Below are 16,668 nucleotides of genomic sequence, written 5' to 3' on the forward strand. Positions count from 1 at the left end.
CATGTTATGAGTGGCCAGATGTCTCATTGAGCTGGATTTTACAGAGTTAGTAATGAATGCAGCGATTGGGGTGGGGGGGGGGGGGGGGGGGGGTTCAGTTTTTATGGTCAGTCACACAGTGAATGGCGTGCAGGAGAGGTTAAATTAACCTGGATCCACTTAACATCCCCAGTCTGCATTGTTCAGGTCAGCCATATTTTGACATCACTGTCTTCAGGGTCAGCTGCATGCAGACAGGGTCCTAGTTGAAATCTTAAAGTTGGGCGGATTTACCCGATCCCACATCAGTATTTTGAGTTTTGTGTTTGGAAGATGGATACACCCTGACACCTCCATTGTGTAGTGGCTCACAGAGTAGTGACCACCACCACCAACACCCTTCCTGCTGATCATGCTGGGGATTGTTTCTGTGGGTACATTGCAGTGGCCTGACTCTGCAACTTTCCACTCCTGCCCATGGCATTGACGTTCCTGGTGAATTCAGTGAGTGTTGGCTTTGGGGTATTCAAATGAGCCTGAGAATTAAAACTTACTAAGCTTGTGTCCAGACTGATTCTTGGTCCAAACTAAAATTCCTCGTTTTATCAGATTTTAAGAATATCAGCTATATGTTTTGTGGAAAAGGGAACATGGGTAGATGAGAATTAGGACTAAGCCCTACGAGTGGCAGCGCTAACGGGTGTGGCTAAATGACAACCTTCCACATTGGTTATTCCATGTAAATAAATGGCTGCTTTGTTGATCATATCCATTGTTCATTTTCAGTTTTCTTCAGATCAGACATTGTTTTCCACATATCTCTCTAGATTCATTTTGTGCATGGCACCAATCTTATTAACTGTGCCACTGTTTCTCTGCATGTTGTACTCTGCTTATTGACCCTCCACACAGTCAAGAACACTGGTTGTTCATACTGTCAGTGGTCACCTGTAGTGGTCTTCATTAAACAGGACTTGGCAGTCTTCCTTTACTTCCCCTCAAAGGACACAGCACACCTAGATTGCCCCATTATTTATATTACTTAAGTGGCTGCTGGCGGTTCAGCAGCATTATTCAAGATGCTTTATAATTGGCTGCTTAGGTATTACACACACAGCCTTTCAATTTGTACAGAGACTACAGTTGTGTGTCCCTAGTTGTATTTCTTTTAAGAGAGGGGGAAATATCTTCTGTCAGTAAATGCACAGAATGGGAGCTTCAACTTATTCCAAGGCAGAGCTAACAGTTGTTCATTTAAAGTAGTGCAATAAAACCTGGATAGTGAAGCTAGAAATGAGGCCTGGTGATTTTCAAAACTGTCCCCAGTAGTCATATTGCAAAACCATTCTTGCAATTTAATTTATTTTGGAATTCACAAGTTGGTACTTCATTAAGAATAAAATTAGAAGACGTAAATTATATGCAGGCTTGTAGGTCTGCAAAAATGCTATTACTACCATTCACAAACTGACTGGAAAACAACATAAGAAATAAGAGCAGGAGTAGGACATTGGCCCTTTGAGTCAGTTCCACCGTTCAATAAGATCATGGCTGATCTTTTACTTCAACCATTATCTCCGTATGCTCCGATTCCCCTAGTGTCCGAGATCTGTCGATCTTTATTTAGAATTTACTATGTCAGCACAGAGATTTCCAAAGACAACTTTGAGTGAACAAATGTCTCCTTATCTCAGACCCCTCATTCTGGGACTGTGTACTTAGTTCTAGCCCAAGTCAGGGGAAACATCCGTGCAGCATCCAACCTATCAAGCTCCTTACGAATTCCATATGTTTCAATGAGATCACCTTTCACCCTTCCAAATTCTATAGGGAATATAGGCCCCTGTCTATTTGATTTCTCCTCATAGAGCATCATCCCAAGGTGAACCTTTACACTCACGTTAGGACAAGAATGTCCTAAGGGCGGCATGGTGCTGTGGACCCGGGTTCGATCCCGGGCCCGGATCACTGTCCGTGTGGAGTTTGCACATTCTCCCCGTGTCAGCCTGGGTCTCACTCCCACAACCCAAAGATGCGCAGAGCAGATCGGCCATTCTAAAGTACCACTTAGTTGGGGGGAAAAATGAATTGGATACGTTCAATTTACAAAAAAAAGAAGAGTGCCCTTCCTTGGGTAGGGAGAACAAACCTGTACACAGTACTCCGGCTGGGACCTCACCCATGCCCTGTATAATTCTAATAAGACTTCTTTGCTGTGATGTTCTGATTCCTCTATATTAAAGGTTAACATGATTTGCCTTCCAACTTTCTTGCTGTACATGTGCATTAACTTTGTGATACATGTACAAGGTCATCCAGGTCCCTCTGAATATCAATATTTTCCAGTAGCTCTCCCATTTTACAAAATATTCTGCTTTCTATTTTTCCTTACAACGTTGGGAAATTCACACTTCCCTGCATCATATTTCATCTGGCATACTCAAGGCTACCCGCTTAAGCTGACTATATCTCTTTGCAACCTCTTTGCATCCTCCTCAAGCTTACTCAGTAAACCTGGATACATTACTGAGTCCCTTTATCCAAGTCATTGATAAAGATTGTAAATAGCCGAGGACCAAGTACAGACCATTGTGGTACCCGACTAGTTACAGCCTGCCGACACAAAAATGACCCATTTATTCCTCTTGTCCATTAACCAATCCTCTAACCATGCTAACATATTGCCCCCAATCTTGTGAGCCCTAATTTTGTGTAACAACCCCATGTGTGGTGCAGCTGTAGTTCTAAATTAATCACCGAGCAGCCGTTCCTTGGGTTGCATCACTCCTCTGACATCACCACTTCAGATTTCGAATTCTTTGTATCACATGGTGTTCTCGAGTATATTGGACTCCATGCTAGGTTTTTTTAAGAAAAAAAGAATGATTGCAAACCTCAGTTGCTTACTTTCTTAAATCCCTTTTGATCTCAGAAATTGCGTCTTGCAAATGTACTTTTTGGGAATATGAAAGCCAATTTACAGCCATTGTAACTGGCTAATGACTTGTGCCATATTCTTTTTGTGCAGCAGACCTATAGGGTGGGATTCTCTAAAAATGGGACCATATTCCCCATGCCGGCGGGAAACTGGCGGCAACGACTCCGGCGTCAACGGCCCCCGAAAGTGAGGGATTCTCCCCTTTCTAGGGGGCTAGGTTCCCGCCAGAGTCGTCCCTGCCGCTCCAGCCGGTGTGGAACGGCCCGCGCGAGTGGTCGGCGTGATCTCGCGCATGCGCGAATGGCCGTCATATTTCCGCGCATGTGCGGGGGTTCCCTTCTCCGTGCCAGCGCCCGGGTAATATGGCGGAGCCCTACAGGGGCCCGGCGCGGAGTAAAGTAGGCCCCCACGGAACCAGCCCGCCCACCGATCGGTAGGCCCCGATCGCGGGAGCCCACCCCCCACGGGGTCGGATCCCCCAGCCCCAGGACGGCCCCCGCACACTTTCCTTCCAGGTCCCGCCATGTGTGAGGTGAGTAATCCACGCCGGCGGAACTGGGCCAAACTCGTCATCCCAGGGCAGCACAGTGGTGCAGTGGTTAGCACTGTTGCCTCACGGCGCCGAGGACCCGGGTTTGATCCCGGACTCGGGTCACTGTGCGTGTGGAGTTTAAGCATTCTCCCCGTGTCTGAGTGGGTGTCACTCCCACAACCCAAAGATGTGCAGGGCAGGTGAATGGGCCACGCTAAATTGCCCCTGAATTGGACAAAAAGAATTGGGTACTCTTGTTAAAAAAAAAAAATGTTTTTAAATGAAAAAAAAAACCTGGCATCGCTACAATGCAGCAAGAAGCCACTCGGCACCAACCCTCTGAAAGAGCACCCTACCCAGGCCTACTCCCCCCATCATATCCCCGTAACCTCACCTAATCTTTGTACACCAAGGGGCAATTTAATATGGCCAATCCACCTAACCGGCACAACTTTGGACTGTGGCAGGAAACCCACGCAGACGAGGGGAGAACGTACAAACTCCACACAGACAGTCACCCAAGGCTGGAATTGAACCTAGGTCCCTGGTGCTGTGGGGCAGCAGTGCCAACCATTGTGTCACCGTGCAGTCCCTATATAATACCCTGATCTGTATTAATGTGAGCTTGTGGAATCCCTTTACCAGAAAAGCAATTTGAGAGGAAAAAGAATTATTTCTGAATTTTTGATCTTCTGTCAATATGAATAGATTGACGTGAATTCATGCGTCAGCCCCAGACGATTGTGGTCTTTTGGTATGGTTATTGTAATTTATACTGATGTCGTTGCAGCAGCTTATAGGCGATTCTAAATATTCCTGCTTTTCCAGATAATTCAAGTTAAATTGATTCCACGACACTTATTTTGTACATTTGGAAAAACAAATCTGGTCAACAGGAATATCTTTTCCACTTCTATCAGTTTATTGGAAATGGTTGATCATCACTCGTGGTTACAGAAATATGTGTGAGATTAATTCAGTGCTTAGTAAGCGAGGTATTACTTTTTGTTTGAACTCTTAAATTAACTTTTGATTTATTGAAAATGTATTTAAGCTTTGATCAGAATAATGCATCCTCACAAAAGAGGGAATCAAATTGAATATTAATAAAGAAAAGCTGCAGAAGATCAAAAGGGATCCATTTTAGTAAGAAGATGAAATAGCCAATGACATTAGTATTACTTGGAAGCTGGCAAATTGATTTATTTTACAGCCAATTCACTTGAAAGTACAAGATCTGCACTCCTTGATTGTGCTTGTGACCATACCTGCTCCAGTAGCTGATGGCACATTATTGTGATGAGAAAATAGTTGGGAGAGGATTAATTTTATCCTGTTTTTAAAAACTATTGATAGCGTTTATGGGTATGTTCTTGTTACTTAAGGGCAAAAATATTGGCAGCATGTTTTCCTCCTTCTCCTCCCAATTTTGATCCCCACCCTCGCCCCAAACACCCCAGCAGTTCTTACCTAAAATGGCAAATGTTCCAGTGTGAACCTCGACCGTGACATGGTGGAAGGCTATTAATGCATGGAGGAGACATGTGAGCCCAGATTTCACACCCATGTACCTTCCAGCAAAATCACTGGATAATGACAGCAAACCTGACTGGTGTTATATTATTTTCTTGTATACTCCAAAGTGCTGAGGACAATTATAGTATTTCTACTCCACCTCAACTGAGGTCAGCAATTAATCAAAGAGCCTTGAACCTCTCTGGTGTGTGTGTGAGTGCAGTGCACGTATTCAGTAAGCCACTGGAAACCTTGCATTTTAAAACAATGTTTTAAGTGGAAATGATGAGTTTTTATCAGAACTTTACAATTTCTGTTTCTTTTGCATCTGTATTTCAGACAAGCCTTATCTGAGGTGACAGCAGCCTTGCGTGAACGGCTACACCGCTGGCAGCAAATTGAAAAAATTTGTGGCTTTCCAATTTTGCACAATGCAGGAATGCCTAGCCTAACCTCCATTCTGTATTCTGAACACAGTTGGGTGGTTATGCCACGTGTATCCGTCCCACCATATCCAATAGCTGGTGGAGTAGATGACTTGGATGAAGACACGCCACCAATCATTCCACAGTTTCACCGTAAGTTACAAATCCTATCTTCTGACAATGTGAAATTCAATTCTGAACATTAGAGCCTTGCATTCAGCCGAGGAACAGGATAGGATCGGACAGAAGCTATTATTTTCCATCCCGTTACTCCCAGACAATTCTTAGCCAGTTGAACACCTGACATTTTACATTTCAGAATTGGTTCTGGAGAAGAGCATTGCCACCTGAAGTACAGTGCTTGGATGGAAGTTGTTTTATTCTATATTTGCAAATGATGATTTCATTGTCGAGTGAATGCAGTGAATTATCATTTAATAACTCAATTTGCAAATATTTTTAAAATCTTAAATAGGAATCACCTATAGATATAGAATATAGAACTCATAACAGTTCACTACTTATATTCTTCCATTCTTGTAACTAAATTAGCATAACATAGGATTACAAGTGTCTTATCCTGCATTTAATCTGCCATTTAACCTGTAGCTACATTTGGATTCTTATTGTGCATTCAGCTAGATTTTAAAGAAGCTAAAAATCAAACTCCCCCTTCTCTTAATTGCTTGTCCCTTTCAGAAGATTCCCTGTCTGCATACTTTCCTCATGCTTTCACTTTCTTCTTCATCCATATAAACACAATAAAGGCTTTGTAAAAACATGTTAAAACTAATACTTCACCTCATGGAGTGGATTGCCCAACTGTTGTGGCCACTTACGGTAATTGGAGAGAGGCATTTCAGAGTGGCTCCTCCAAATTACATCAGATCTGAGCTCAAGTCAAGCAACAGTGTAGGTCTTCAACCAATCAGATTGAAGAATCATTTCTGAAGTACGCAGAGTTTAAACTAGCAAGTGTAAGTTAGAATATTTAATTCGATGTAAATTACATAGAGAAAACAAAATTGGGAGGGGGAAGAAAGTTGAGATTAAGAAAGCGAGTTGCGAGACCAAAAGAAAATACATTTTTAAAATCTGCAACAATAATTAAAATCTAAAGGAACTTGAAAAGTAGGCCTTCAGTGTCAGAGAGGGTGTTTGGTAGCCATCAAAACTTACTCAAGATTAAAATTCAGTAACATTTTAATGGATAAGACCCAGTATTTTCCATTGTGTTTAATGGGTACCTGGTCGAAAAATACCACAATTTCTTCCCCTTTCTGTTTTAATGCCAAGTATTGTGGCAAGATAACAGTGTAGTGAAGCTTTTGAACGAGCAGCGAAACTTGGACAGCAATTGCCTGATTTTCACATTTAACCACACTGGAAACCACTGTCTGATTTACTCCAGAACATAGAACATACAGTGCAGAAGGAGGCCATTCGGCCCATCGAGTCTGCACCGACCCACTTAAGCCCTCACTTCCACTCTATCCCTGTCTCCCAATAACCCCTCCTAACCTTTTTTGGTCACGAAGGGCAATTTATCATGGCCAATCCACCTAACCTGCACATCTTTGGACTGTGGGAGGAAACCGGAGCACCCGGAGGAAACCCACGCAGACACTGGGAGAACGTGCAGACTCCGCACAAAAACAGTGACCAGCTGGGAATCGAACCTGGGGCCCTGGCGCTGTGAAGCCACAGTGTTATCCACTTGTGCTACCGTGCTGCACACGGCGAACACTTCTACAAAATCTAGATCAAAGAGCATCATCAAGGGTTTGGTCAGCAAATTTTAGTGTTTTTAGAAAAGCCTAGCACCTTAACTGTTGTACTACCTGATCACTTTGGCTGAAAAAGAACATTATTATCGATATTCTTGATGTTGGTGCCCTGTGGGATCATTTTCATTGTTCCATTTAGGGGCCCCAAAGGGTATTTGTGACGTTGCTTGTCAACATAGACATTCAGCTTCTTAGCTTGATAATCATAGAGTCACAGAATTTACAGTGCAGAAGGAGGCCATTCGGCCCTTCGAGTCTGCACCGGCCCTTGGAAAGAGCACCCTACCCAAGCCCAAGCCTCCACCCTATCCCTGTAAATCCACCTTAACTTTTTGGACACTAAGGGCAATTTAGCATGGCCCATCCACCTAACCTGCACATCTTTGGACTGGGAGGAAACCGGAGCACCCGGAGGAAACCCACACAGACACGGGGAGAACGTGCAGACTCCGCACAGACAGTGACCCAAACTGGGAATCGAACCTGGGACCCTGGAGCTGCGAAGCAGCTGTGCTAACCACTGTGCTACCGTGCTGCCCGAAATAATGATATCTGAAATATGCTTGTGGGAAACAAATGGCAAGGAAAGCTGAACAAAACTAGTAGAAGAAAGCTGAGACATGCCTGTCATCATGGACAATGAGGATGAATTATGCAGTGCATGAAATTAGTTGCCTTCATCAAGACCACTGATGTGATGATGGTTTTGAACTTATCATGGACAATAGAATTGTTCTGTGAAGCCACTTTATGTACGTCACCTATTTTCTACCTCTCACTGCTCAACTTTGCCCCTCCCTCACGTCTTGCTGAAACCCTCAATCATGCCTTATTACCTCTGAAGTTGACTGTTCTAACGCACCACAGGTTGACCTCCCACATTTCCCCCACTGAACCTGGGATCATCCAAAACTCTGCCTGTGCTCCAGTTCATCCTGCTGACCTATAACCCTGTGCTTGCTGACCTACATTGACTGTTGGTGAAGTAGCATCTTTTTTAACCCCCCCCCCCCCCCCCAGTCTCATTACACTTTTCCTTTCTACAATCATCCAATTCTGGGCGTCCTCAATTTTATTCGCTATACTATCGCTGGCCATGCCTTCAGTTGCCAAGCTCTAAACTCCTGAATTCCCTCCCTACACCTCTCCACCTCTCATCCCTCCTTAAAACCTACCTCCATGACCAAGCGTTTGGTTATCTGACCTAATACCTCTTAATGAGGCTTGGACCCGTATATTGTTTTAGAATGCTCCTGTGAAGTACCCTGGGCATTTTGTTACGTTATGGGCACTAAGTTGTTGTCCAGTGGACTATCATGGCCCTATTTGTGAGGTTGGAGAAAAGGGCGATCTCTTGCTCCTGTATTTGGCACAGTTCAAACCCATCATCACATCAGTGGTCTTGATGAAGGCAGCTAATTTCATGCACTGCATAATTCATCCTCATTAACATTGAACAGCATAGGCTCAGCTCTCAGTTGGCTACAGATATCGTTTTATAAATTTTCTTGGAATGTGCGCAAAATGGTCAGGGCAGTAATATCTATTACTACCCCTTGTTGCAGCGAGGGCACAAAGAGTTTCCTTTGTAATGTGGGACTGGAGTCACATGTAGACCAGATCATCTAGCAGTGATGGCTTCCCTTCCATGGCAGTCTGTAGTGAACCAGTTGGGTTTTTAACAACAGTTTGGCAGCTTTCTTAGTCGCTTTCTTTTGCCCACCCACAATTGACCAGATTGGAATTCACAATCTTTTAAGTTGCTGATCTCATGCCACAACCACTGGCCTACCTGACCATGGAGCATCACGCTTAAAAACAGACCTCCATATTCATGATGGAAATTTAAGAGCTGTAGCTCATCCTCGGCATCAGTCAAAACACACGAGAGACCAAACTGCACACGCCAGCCTCTCTCGTTTCTTGAATTATCTCAGCGTCATTGCTGGGAATTCTGTCCTTGGTGTGACAAAGTTCAAATGAAGAGTAGACCATTCCTCGAAGCATATTTCTTGGAGGCAAGGCAAGTGATTTGTTATGGCACAAAAACTGCCATTCTTTCCTGAACTTCAGATCTTTCATGTGAAATTGCAGTACTCTTGGTAAGTGTGGAAAGTGGTGCATATTCCACTTTGCTTTCGTTTCTTGTCATCCATTATCTCTAGGTATCCAATTCAGATTTCTCCAAGGTTTCCTACATTCTTAGCAACAACTGCAGTGAATACCTTTGTTCAAGATTATATGTTACCACGCTACTCTGTGTTATCCTGTTATCTAATCTATAGAAATGAACTCCAGATTGAACTCTCGGACCTGGATTCAAAAAACATTTTAAAAATCTTTTTGAAAAATCTTCGAAGTAGCCATATAAAAAGCAAGGACCTTTTACTGAACCTTTATGAATGATTGGTTTGGCCTCAGCTGGAGTATTCTGTTTTGGGCTTTTGCTGGAAAGGTACCAAGATTGAGGGACTTTTGTTGTGTGGGAGATTCGTAAGGTTGGGACTGTTCTCCTTAGAACGAAGAAGGTTAAATGGAAATTTAATGGAGGTGTTCAATATTGTTTGGTGTTTTCTTAGAGGAATGAGGAGAAACTGTTTCTGGTGGCAGTCGGGTTGGTAATGAGACACCAGGGGCGGAGAATCGCCGGGGGTGGCGTGAATTCCGCCCCCGCCGGCTGCCGAATTCTCTGGCGCCGGGGTTTTGGCGGGGGCGGGAATCGCACTGCGCCGGTCGGCGGCCGCTGGCAGCGCCCCCCTCGGCGATTCTCCGGCCCGCAATGGGCCTAGTGACCGCCCGTTTTTGGCCGTCTCGCCGGTGTAAATTAGAGTAGGTACTTACCGGCAGAACCTGGCTGCGCGGGCAGCCTCCGGGGTCCTCGGAGGAGCGCGGGGGGATTTGGCTCCGGGGTTGCCCCCACAGTGGCCTGGCCCGCGATCGAGGCCCACCGATCCGTGGGCGGGCCTGTGCCGTGGGGGCACTCTATTCTTCCGCGTCGGCCGCTGTGGTCCTCCGCCATGGCCAACGCAGAGATGAACCCCCCCCCTGCGCATACGCTGGGATGGCGCCAGCACACGCTGACGCTCCTGCGCATGCGTCAACTCACGCCAGCCGACAGAGGCCCTTTGGCGCCAGTTGGCGTGGCGCCAAGCCCCTTTGGGGCGGCTCGACGCCGGAGTGGTTCACTTCACTCCTCGGCGCCGGAGTTGCCTGCCCCGCCGATTTCCGCAGAATCCCGCCCCAGACATTTAAGATAATTGCCAAAAGAACCAAAGGGATGTTAAGGGAGAATTTCTTTATGCAGCCACTTGTTAGATCTAGAATACACAGTGCTAAAGGGCGGTGAAAGCAGATTCCAAAGTAACTTTTGAAAGAGAATTGGATATGTTCTTGAAAAGGAGAAGAAAAGTCCGGATTATGCAGAAAGAATAGGGAGTGGCACTAATTTGATGGATCTTTTAAAGAGTTAGCATAAGAATGCTGGGCTGAATGGCCTCCTTCTGTACAATTTAAATCTATGATATGGGACTGCAACAGGACTATCCCTTATTTGGCACTGAATTGGCAAAGTGAATTGGGACAGGGCACATGAAGCTAGTATGATAAACAATTGCATCTTAAAATTTGCACTGTGCCCGAGGACTGCTGAATGACACACCAAAAACGGTGTAACAATTTTCCTGTGGGATTCTAATTTTTTTAAAAACCTGGAGCATTTAACGAAGAGCAAAAGGGATTGTTGTTTAAATGATAATAAAACATGCTACTGTGCAGAGAGACCTGGCTGTGCTAGTGCATGAGTCGCCAAAAGTTGGTTTACAGGTGCAACAGGTGATTAAGAAGACGAATGGAGTTTTGTCCTTCATTACTAGAGGGATGGCGTTTAAGACTAGGGAGGTTATGCTTCAACTGTATAAGGTGTTAGTGAGGCCACACCTGGAGTAGTGTGTTCAGTTTTGGTCTCCTTACCTGAGAAAGGACGTACTGGCGCTGGAGGGTGTGCAGAGGAGATTCACTAGGTTAATCCCAGAGTTGAGGAGAGGTTGAATAGACTGGGACTGTACTTGTTGGAATTTAGAAGGATGCGAGGGGATCTTCTAGAAACATATAAAATTATGAAAGGAACAGATAGGATAGACGCTGCGTGGAGGTTGTTACCATTGGTGGGTGAAAGCAGAACTAGGGGGCATAGCCTCAAAATAAGGGGAAGTAGATTTAGGACTGAGTTTAGGAGGAACTTCTTCACCCAAAGGGTTGTGAATCTATGGAATTCCTTGCCCAGTGAAGTAGTGGAGGCTCTTTCATTAAATGTTTTCAAGATAAAGATAGATAGTTTTTTTGAAGAATAAAGGGATTAAGGGTTATGGTATTCAGGCGGGAAAGTGGAGCTGAGTCTACAAAACATCAGCCATGATCTCATTGAATGGCGGAGCAGGCTCGAGGGGCCAGATGGCCTACTCCTGCTCCTCGATCTTGTGTTCTTATGTATTTAGGCTAAATAATTAAATTTAATTATTTTACCTAACACAATAGATTACAAATACTAATACATTACAAACTGTTGTTCGTTTAAAGAGTTATAATAATGATTGTATGAACTTTACAGTAATATTAATAGTACATCGTTTTTACTCATCAGAAATGCCAGTGACTTGAGGTGTTCAATCAAAATAATAGCTCTTTTTGTTTGTATGTTTGTAAGCAAGTGATTCAGTTAGCAATCACTGTTTCAATGCTGCAGCCAAATTTCATATACTCTGCTTAAAAAGAAACATAAGTTAGGCCATTCAGCCCCTCAAATCATCACTTCTCAATTTGATCATGGCTGATCTGTAACTCAACTCTATTAACCTGCCTTAGCTCCATATCTCTTGATACCCTTGCCTAACAAATATCTGTCAGTTGCAGCCTTGAAGGCAGCTGTTGCCTTTTTGGGGAATGAATTCAACATTACCACTACCCTTTTTTAAAAAACGCTTCCTGATTTCCCATCTAAATAGCTGAGCTCAGGTTCTTTTAATTTGATCACCATCAGTGTGTACCTGATAAAACCTTTTTAGCATTTGGCAACATCTAGATCAGTTCACCGATAAATCATCTGTAATCAATGGAACATAAGGCAGCTTTTTTAATCTGCTCTCAGAATTTAACTTCTAAACCCCGGTCTGGTGAATTATTTTTGTGCGTTTTCCATCACTGAAGTGTAAATCCCAGTTTCTAAATGTTTGTTTCTCTGTGTTTTGTTTTCAGCTGTAGCTCATAGTAAACTCAATTACAATGTACCAAAAGGCAGCAACCAGGGCCGCAATTGGAGGCACAATGTGATTCCTTCAGGACTTTCACCTTCCTTGCAGCATTCGGCTTCTGACATCTTTTTGATGAACAGCTGTTCAACCCTTCATCGCGGTGGCGAGGAGGAGGACGATGCCATATTTTTCACAGCTGACAGAAATTGGTAACTAGATTGTTGTGTGTTGTGGAATGAATTGGAGCGCATTAAATTGCATTTTACCGCAGTTTGCTCAGTGCATCCTGGAAATTAAATGGGACTAAATTACTTAACCACTGTTGCTTTTAATCTTCAAAAACACTGACCACATAAATGTGAAAATGGATTTAAAATAAATGTAAGATTCTGCAAATTTCTCAAGGGGCAATTCATCTGAATTGGGGTAAAATTTGGATTTTCAACAAATTTGTCCAATTCACAATTAGTACGGATTTCAAAGTCTTGTCTGATGCTGATAGTACTGATTGTAAGTCAGGCTGGAAAATTTACATGTTACAGATCCTCGGGATTTAAATCCACATCAATAGATTTATGAAGGAAGAGGCTGGAGCTATCCTCGTTAACCAAATTTAGCTTCAGGTATTAGTCTAGTTACCACAGGACCGTAAGTAACCTCCAGCAGATATAAATTAATAATCCTGGTATAGCAGAAGTAGAAAACTCTCAATAAGTAATTGAGGAATAAATCACCATTTTGATTCAATTATTTGCACTGGGCAAACATTTGGCATAATCTGGAATCTTTACATGAGCATTTCAATAAAGAAATGTCTGTAACTGGGTAGCTATCATAAAATCATGGAATCCCTGCAGTGCAGAAGGAGGCCTTTCAGCCCATCGAGTCTGCAGCGACCCTTGGAAAGAGCACCCTACATCGACCCAATCCCCCACCCTATCAGCATAACCCAGTAACCACACCTAACCTTTTGGACACTAAGGGGCAATTTCACATGGCCAATCCACCTAACCTGCACATCTGTGGGAGGAAAAGGGAGCACCCGGAGGAAACCCACGCAGACACAGGGAGACAGTGCAAACTCCACAGACACCCGAGGCCGGAATTGAACCCGGGACACTGACGCTGTGAGGCAGCTGTGCTAAGCACTGTGCCACCGTGCTGCCCCTAGCCTGCTATCAGTTGGCTCTTTAACATTACTGGGGTTCTCCTGTCTCCGTGTTGATCAACATCACTTTCCATTTTTTAAAGTAACCAATCCGAGACAATTTTGCATTGTTTTGAAAGAATGAATAATTTGAAATGATGCCCTTAATAAAATCATGTAACAGCACAACATTTCTATCTTTGTGATTTACACATTTGGCAAGTTCTCCAACAGGGAGGAAAGCACTCGGAATGAGCCAATCTGAGCCAGCAGGATACAATTCCGTAACAGTGCCGGCTGAAGAGCATTAGTAAAGGCATAGCCAAGTAATAATGCGTCCTGTGGAAGTATCTAAAGAGCTGTTTTTGAAGACATAAATGACTATGCTTATGGTCACCGAGGGTCTGTTTGTGATCTATATCGGTTAATCTGATGGTGCCCCTTTAAGACTACTATTCAAGTTCTTCCTATGGGGATTTAGTGTAGATGGGCCAAAGCAGAAGAACGTAGCTCCACACAATATTCAACAACAGCTGAGAGGCCTTTTGTAGTCAATGTACATTTCATGCTTTGTTATTTAGATTGTTTTCCTTTTAAAAAAGATTGTTTTGCATCTGTAACAGCATGTAATTAATCTTTGAATAGATAAAAAGAATTAGGAAGAAAGACAGTGTATTTAGTGGTGCGTATACAAAAAATCGACTGCTTTTCTTCCAGTGAGATTCTAAATTTCACAAGTGGTCATTGGTAAAAATCATGCTAAAGCAGTGTGTGAAATCCAATGACCATTCAAATCTCTCGTCACTGTCTTGTGCTATCAAACAATCCAATGAGGTTATTTTTCTGACACCCCTCTTCCCCGGATACTGGACAGGCAGTGTACCTGGAGTACATTTTCACCTCGCCAAATCTTCGTACTTGCGATTAATGAGCTCTGGCATTAACATGGGCCTGGTCGCATCCTGAGTTTAGTCCTGTCTTCATGCCAGGAGAGGGGTTAGAAGCACAGGTACAGGCCTGGTCAGCAGTGCTGGCTGGAGAGCATTAGTGAAGGCATAGCTAAGTAATAATGCATCCGTGAAAGTATCTAAAGAGATGTTTTTGAAGAATTGACTGACTGTGCTTATAGGTTACCGAGAGTCTGCAGCGGTGATCTATACCTGTTAATCTGATGTTCCCCTTTAAGACCACTATTCAAGTACTCCCTTTGAGGATTTAGTGCAGGAGGCCAATGCAAGGTTATCTGAGTGTTTTTGAAGAAGGTCCGAGGGCCTCTCAGCCCGAAGAACTGTTGGAATGATGCAGAGAATTGCCTCTTACCTTTGACACCTCCTTAGCCTTACTGCCTGATCTCTTCAGTCCCTCCAATCTGCAATGGCCCCAGGCCTATCACAGTTCTTTGGCACCACTGGAAATGTTGATGGATACCACTGGAAAGTGAAGCAAAAGGACCAGCATTGCCTTTCCCACTTCATTTATGTAGCATGGACCTATGTCTTGGAGTAGCCTCCAAAGGAAACATTGACATCGGGGGTCACTGAGCTGTATCTGTACACTAAGGTGCTGGGTAAATACAAGTTGTCATAACTTCCCTGGCACTGAACTGAAATCAGTCCCAATGTTTGCTGTGTAATACTTGTGGTCTGCTAATAAGAAAATATTAACTTCTTGTTTGTTTGTTTTGTGTTGCAGGGACACGCAGGATGCAGCCTCAGACTGTGACTCCTCTTTTGGGTCTTTGAATGGAAAGAAACTGTTTCCCTTATCAAACAGTGAGGCACTTAGTGGCCCTTCACGTAATATGTCCAAGAATTCACTGGATGACTTATCCTTTGCTGATTCATCTGTGGCACGTGAGCAGTCAGCTGCAACACCTGATTCTCTGGGCCCAGTGGACACCAGAAGTATGATTGTGAGCTCTCTGATGGCCAGTAGGCCAATGCGAAATGGTCTTGAGAAATCGTATAGCATGGGACAGCTACCAGCTGCTCAGGACAGACGTGTCCTAGAACTTTCCACACAAAGCGAAAACAGTACGATGAGAGCTCCGCAAAGCATAACTAAGAGACAAACAGTGTCCCAAGACATGGCTTACAGCACAGACAGAGTTAAGAAAACCTCCAAGTTGAAAAAGATCTTCAAGAAGATGTCAAAATGATAAAAGCCAAAGTGTGACAATGGTGAAGCCTAATTCACCGTAACATCGGTTTACGAAAGCTGCATTTAGATGTTACACAGAGGGCTATGTTTCTGCCCGAGTTACAATTGTAGAAATAAATGTTGCACTATTACTTTCCTGATGGGGGAAGGTACCTCTGATTATATAGACAGTGTATAAAAATTTATAGAGAAATTAAGCAGATTCTATGTTTTTACTGTTCCAAGTAGAGCTTTGGTAGGATTTTTAAGGATTCAGATTTCTTAAAACAGTGGAATTTCTATGAGTGACAAAGCAACATTTTTCTTGAGACAAATTTCCTACAAAAGTTTTACATACCTGCTGCACAGATGATTAAAAATACCTGACAGCCTCTGAGCTTTTCATTCATGCCTTGTCTTTGAACTCTGAAGATTGGCAGTGGAGGCTGTTAAAGATTAATACCAGCCTGCAAGCAAGCACGATTTCCTCATAATCTCACCTGGTTGTAGTAGCAGTGGGACCTGGGAAAATACTGAACTCTTAATTCAGGATTTCTTATTACAGATTAGAAGCGAAAACTACTTCACCTGAACTTAATAGACTTGAGGGTAGTTGGGGTGTTTGGAACTTCTTGAATGTATCAAAATAATAAAATGAAGCATTATGATATGATTGCCGTGAATGTGGTCTGCTTAATTATTTTGTTGGATTATACTTCCTTCACTGAAGTTTCATATCATATCAAAACTCCAGTGTACTAGCAACAAAGTCTGTGATGAATTGAATGTGTATGTGAGTTTGCTTTTGTTAGACTGTTCCTTCCACCACCACCACCTCCCTTCCACCATTGTAAATTTCTGTGTTGTGTAACTGAGGCGTAAGTGGCTTTAAGGAAACCCTGACCCCTATCGTTTTTATTTTTGCAATTCCTTTCATGATAATTGGTAATCATACCTTTG

The 16,668-nt window shown here is 43.4% G+C and overlaps 1 protein-coding gene across 2 annotated transcripts in view; it reads left to right on the forward strand.

Annotated features, from left to right (window-relative positions):
- stim2b (stromal interaction molecule 2b) overlaps positions 1-16,381 on the forward strand; it is a 212,473-nt gene extending 196,092 nt beyond the window's left edge. For both annotated transcript variants that reach the window (XM_072496536.1, XM_072496537.1), the window contains 3 exons: positions 5,304-5,542; positions 12,427-12,631; positions 15,262-16,381. In XM_072496536.1, the coding sequence (XP_072352637.1) occupies positions 5,304-5,542; positions 12,427-12,631; positions 15,262-15,727 (910 nt within the window). In that variant the 3' untranslated portion in view covers positions 15,728-16,381. The remainder of the gene's footprint in view (positions 1-5,303; positions 5,543-12,426; positions 12,632-15,261) is intronic.
- The last annotated feature ends 287 nt before the right edge of the window (positions 16,382-16,668 follow it).

Source organism: Scyliorhinus torazame, chromosome 3 (assembly GCF_047496885.1).
Source record: "Scyliorhinus torazame isolate Kashiwa2021f chromosome 3, sScyTor2.1, whole genome shotgun sequence".
NCBI lineage: Eukaryota > Metazoa > Chordata > Chondrichthyes > Carcharhiniformes > Scyliorhinidae > Scyliorhinus > Scyliorhinus torazame.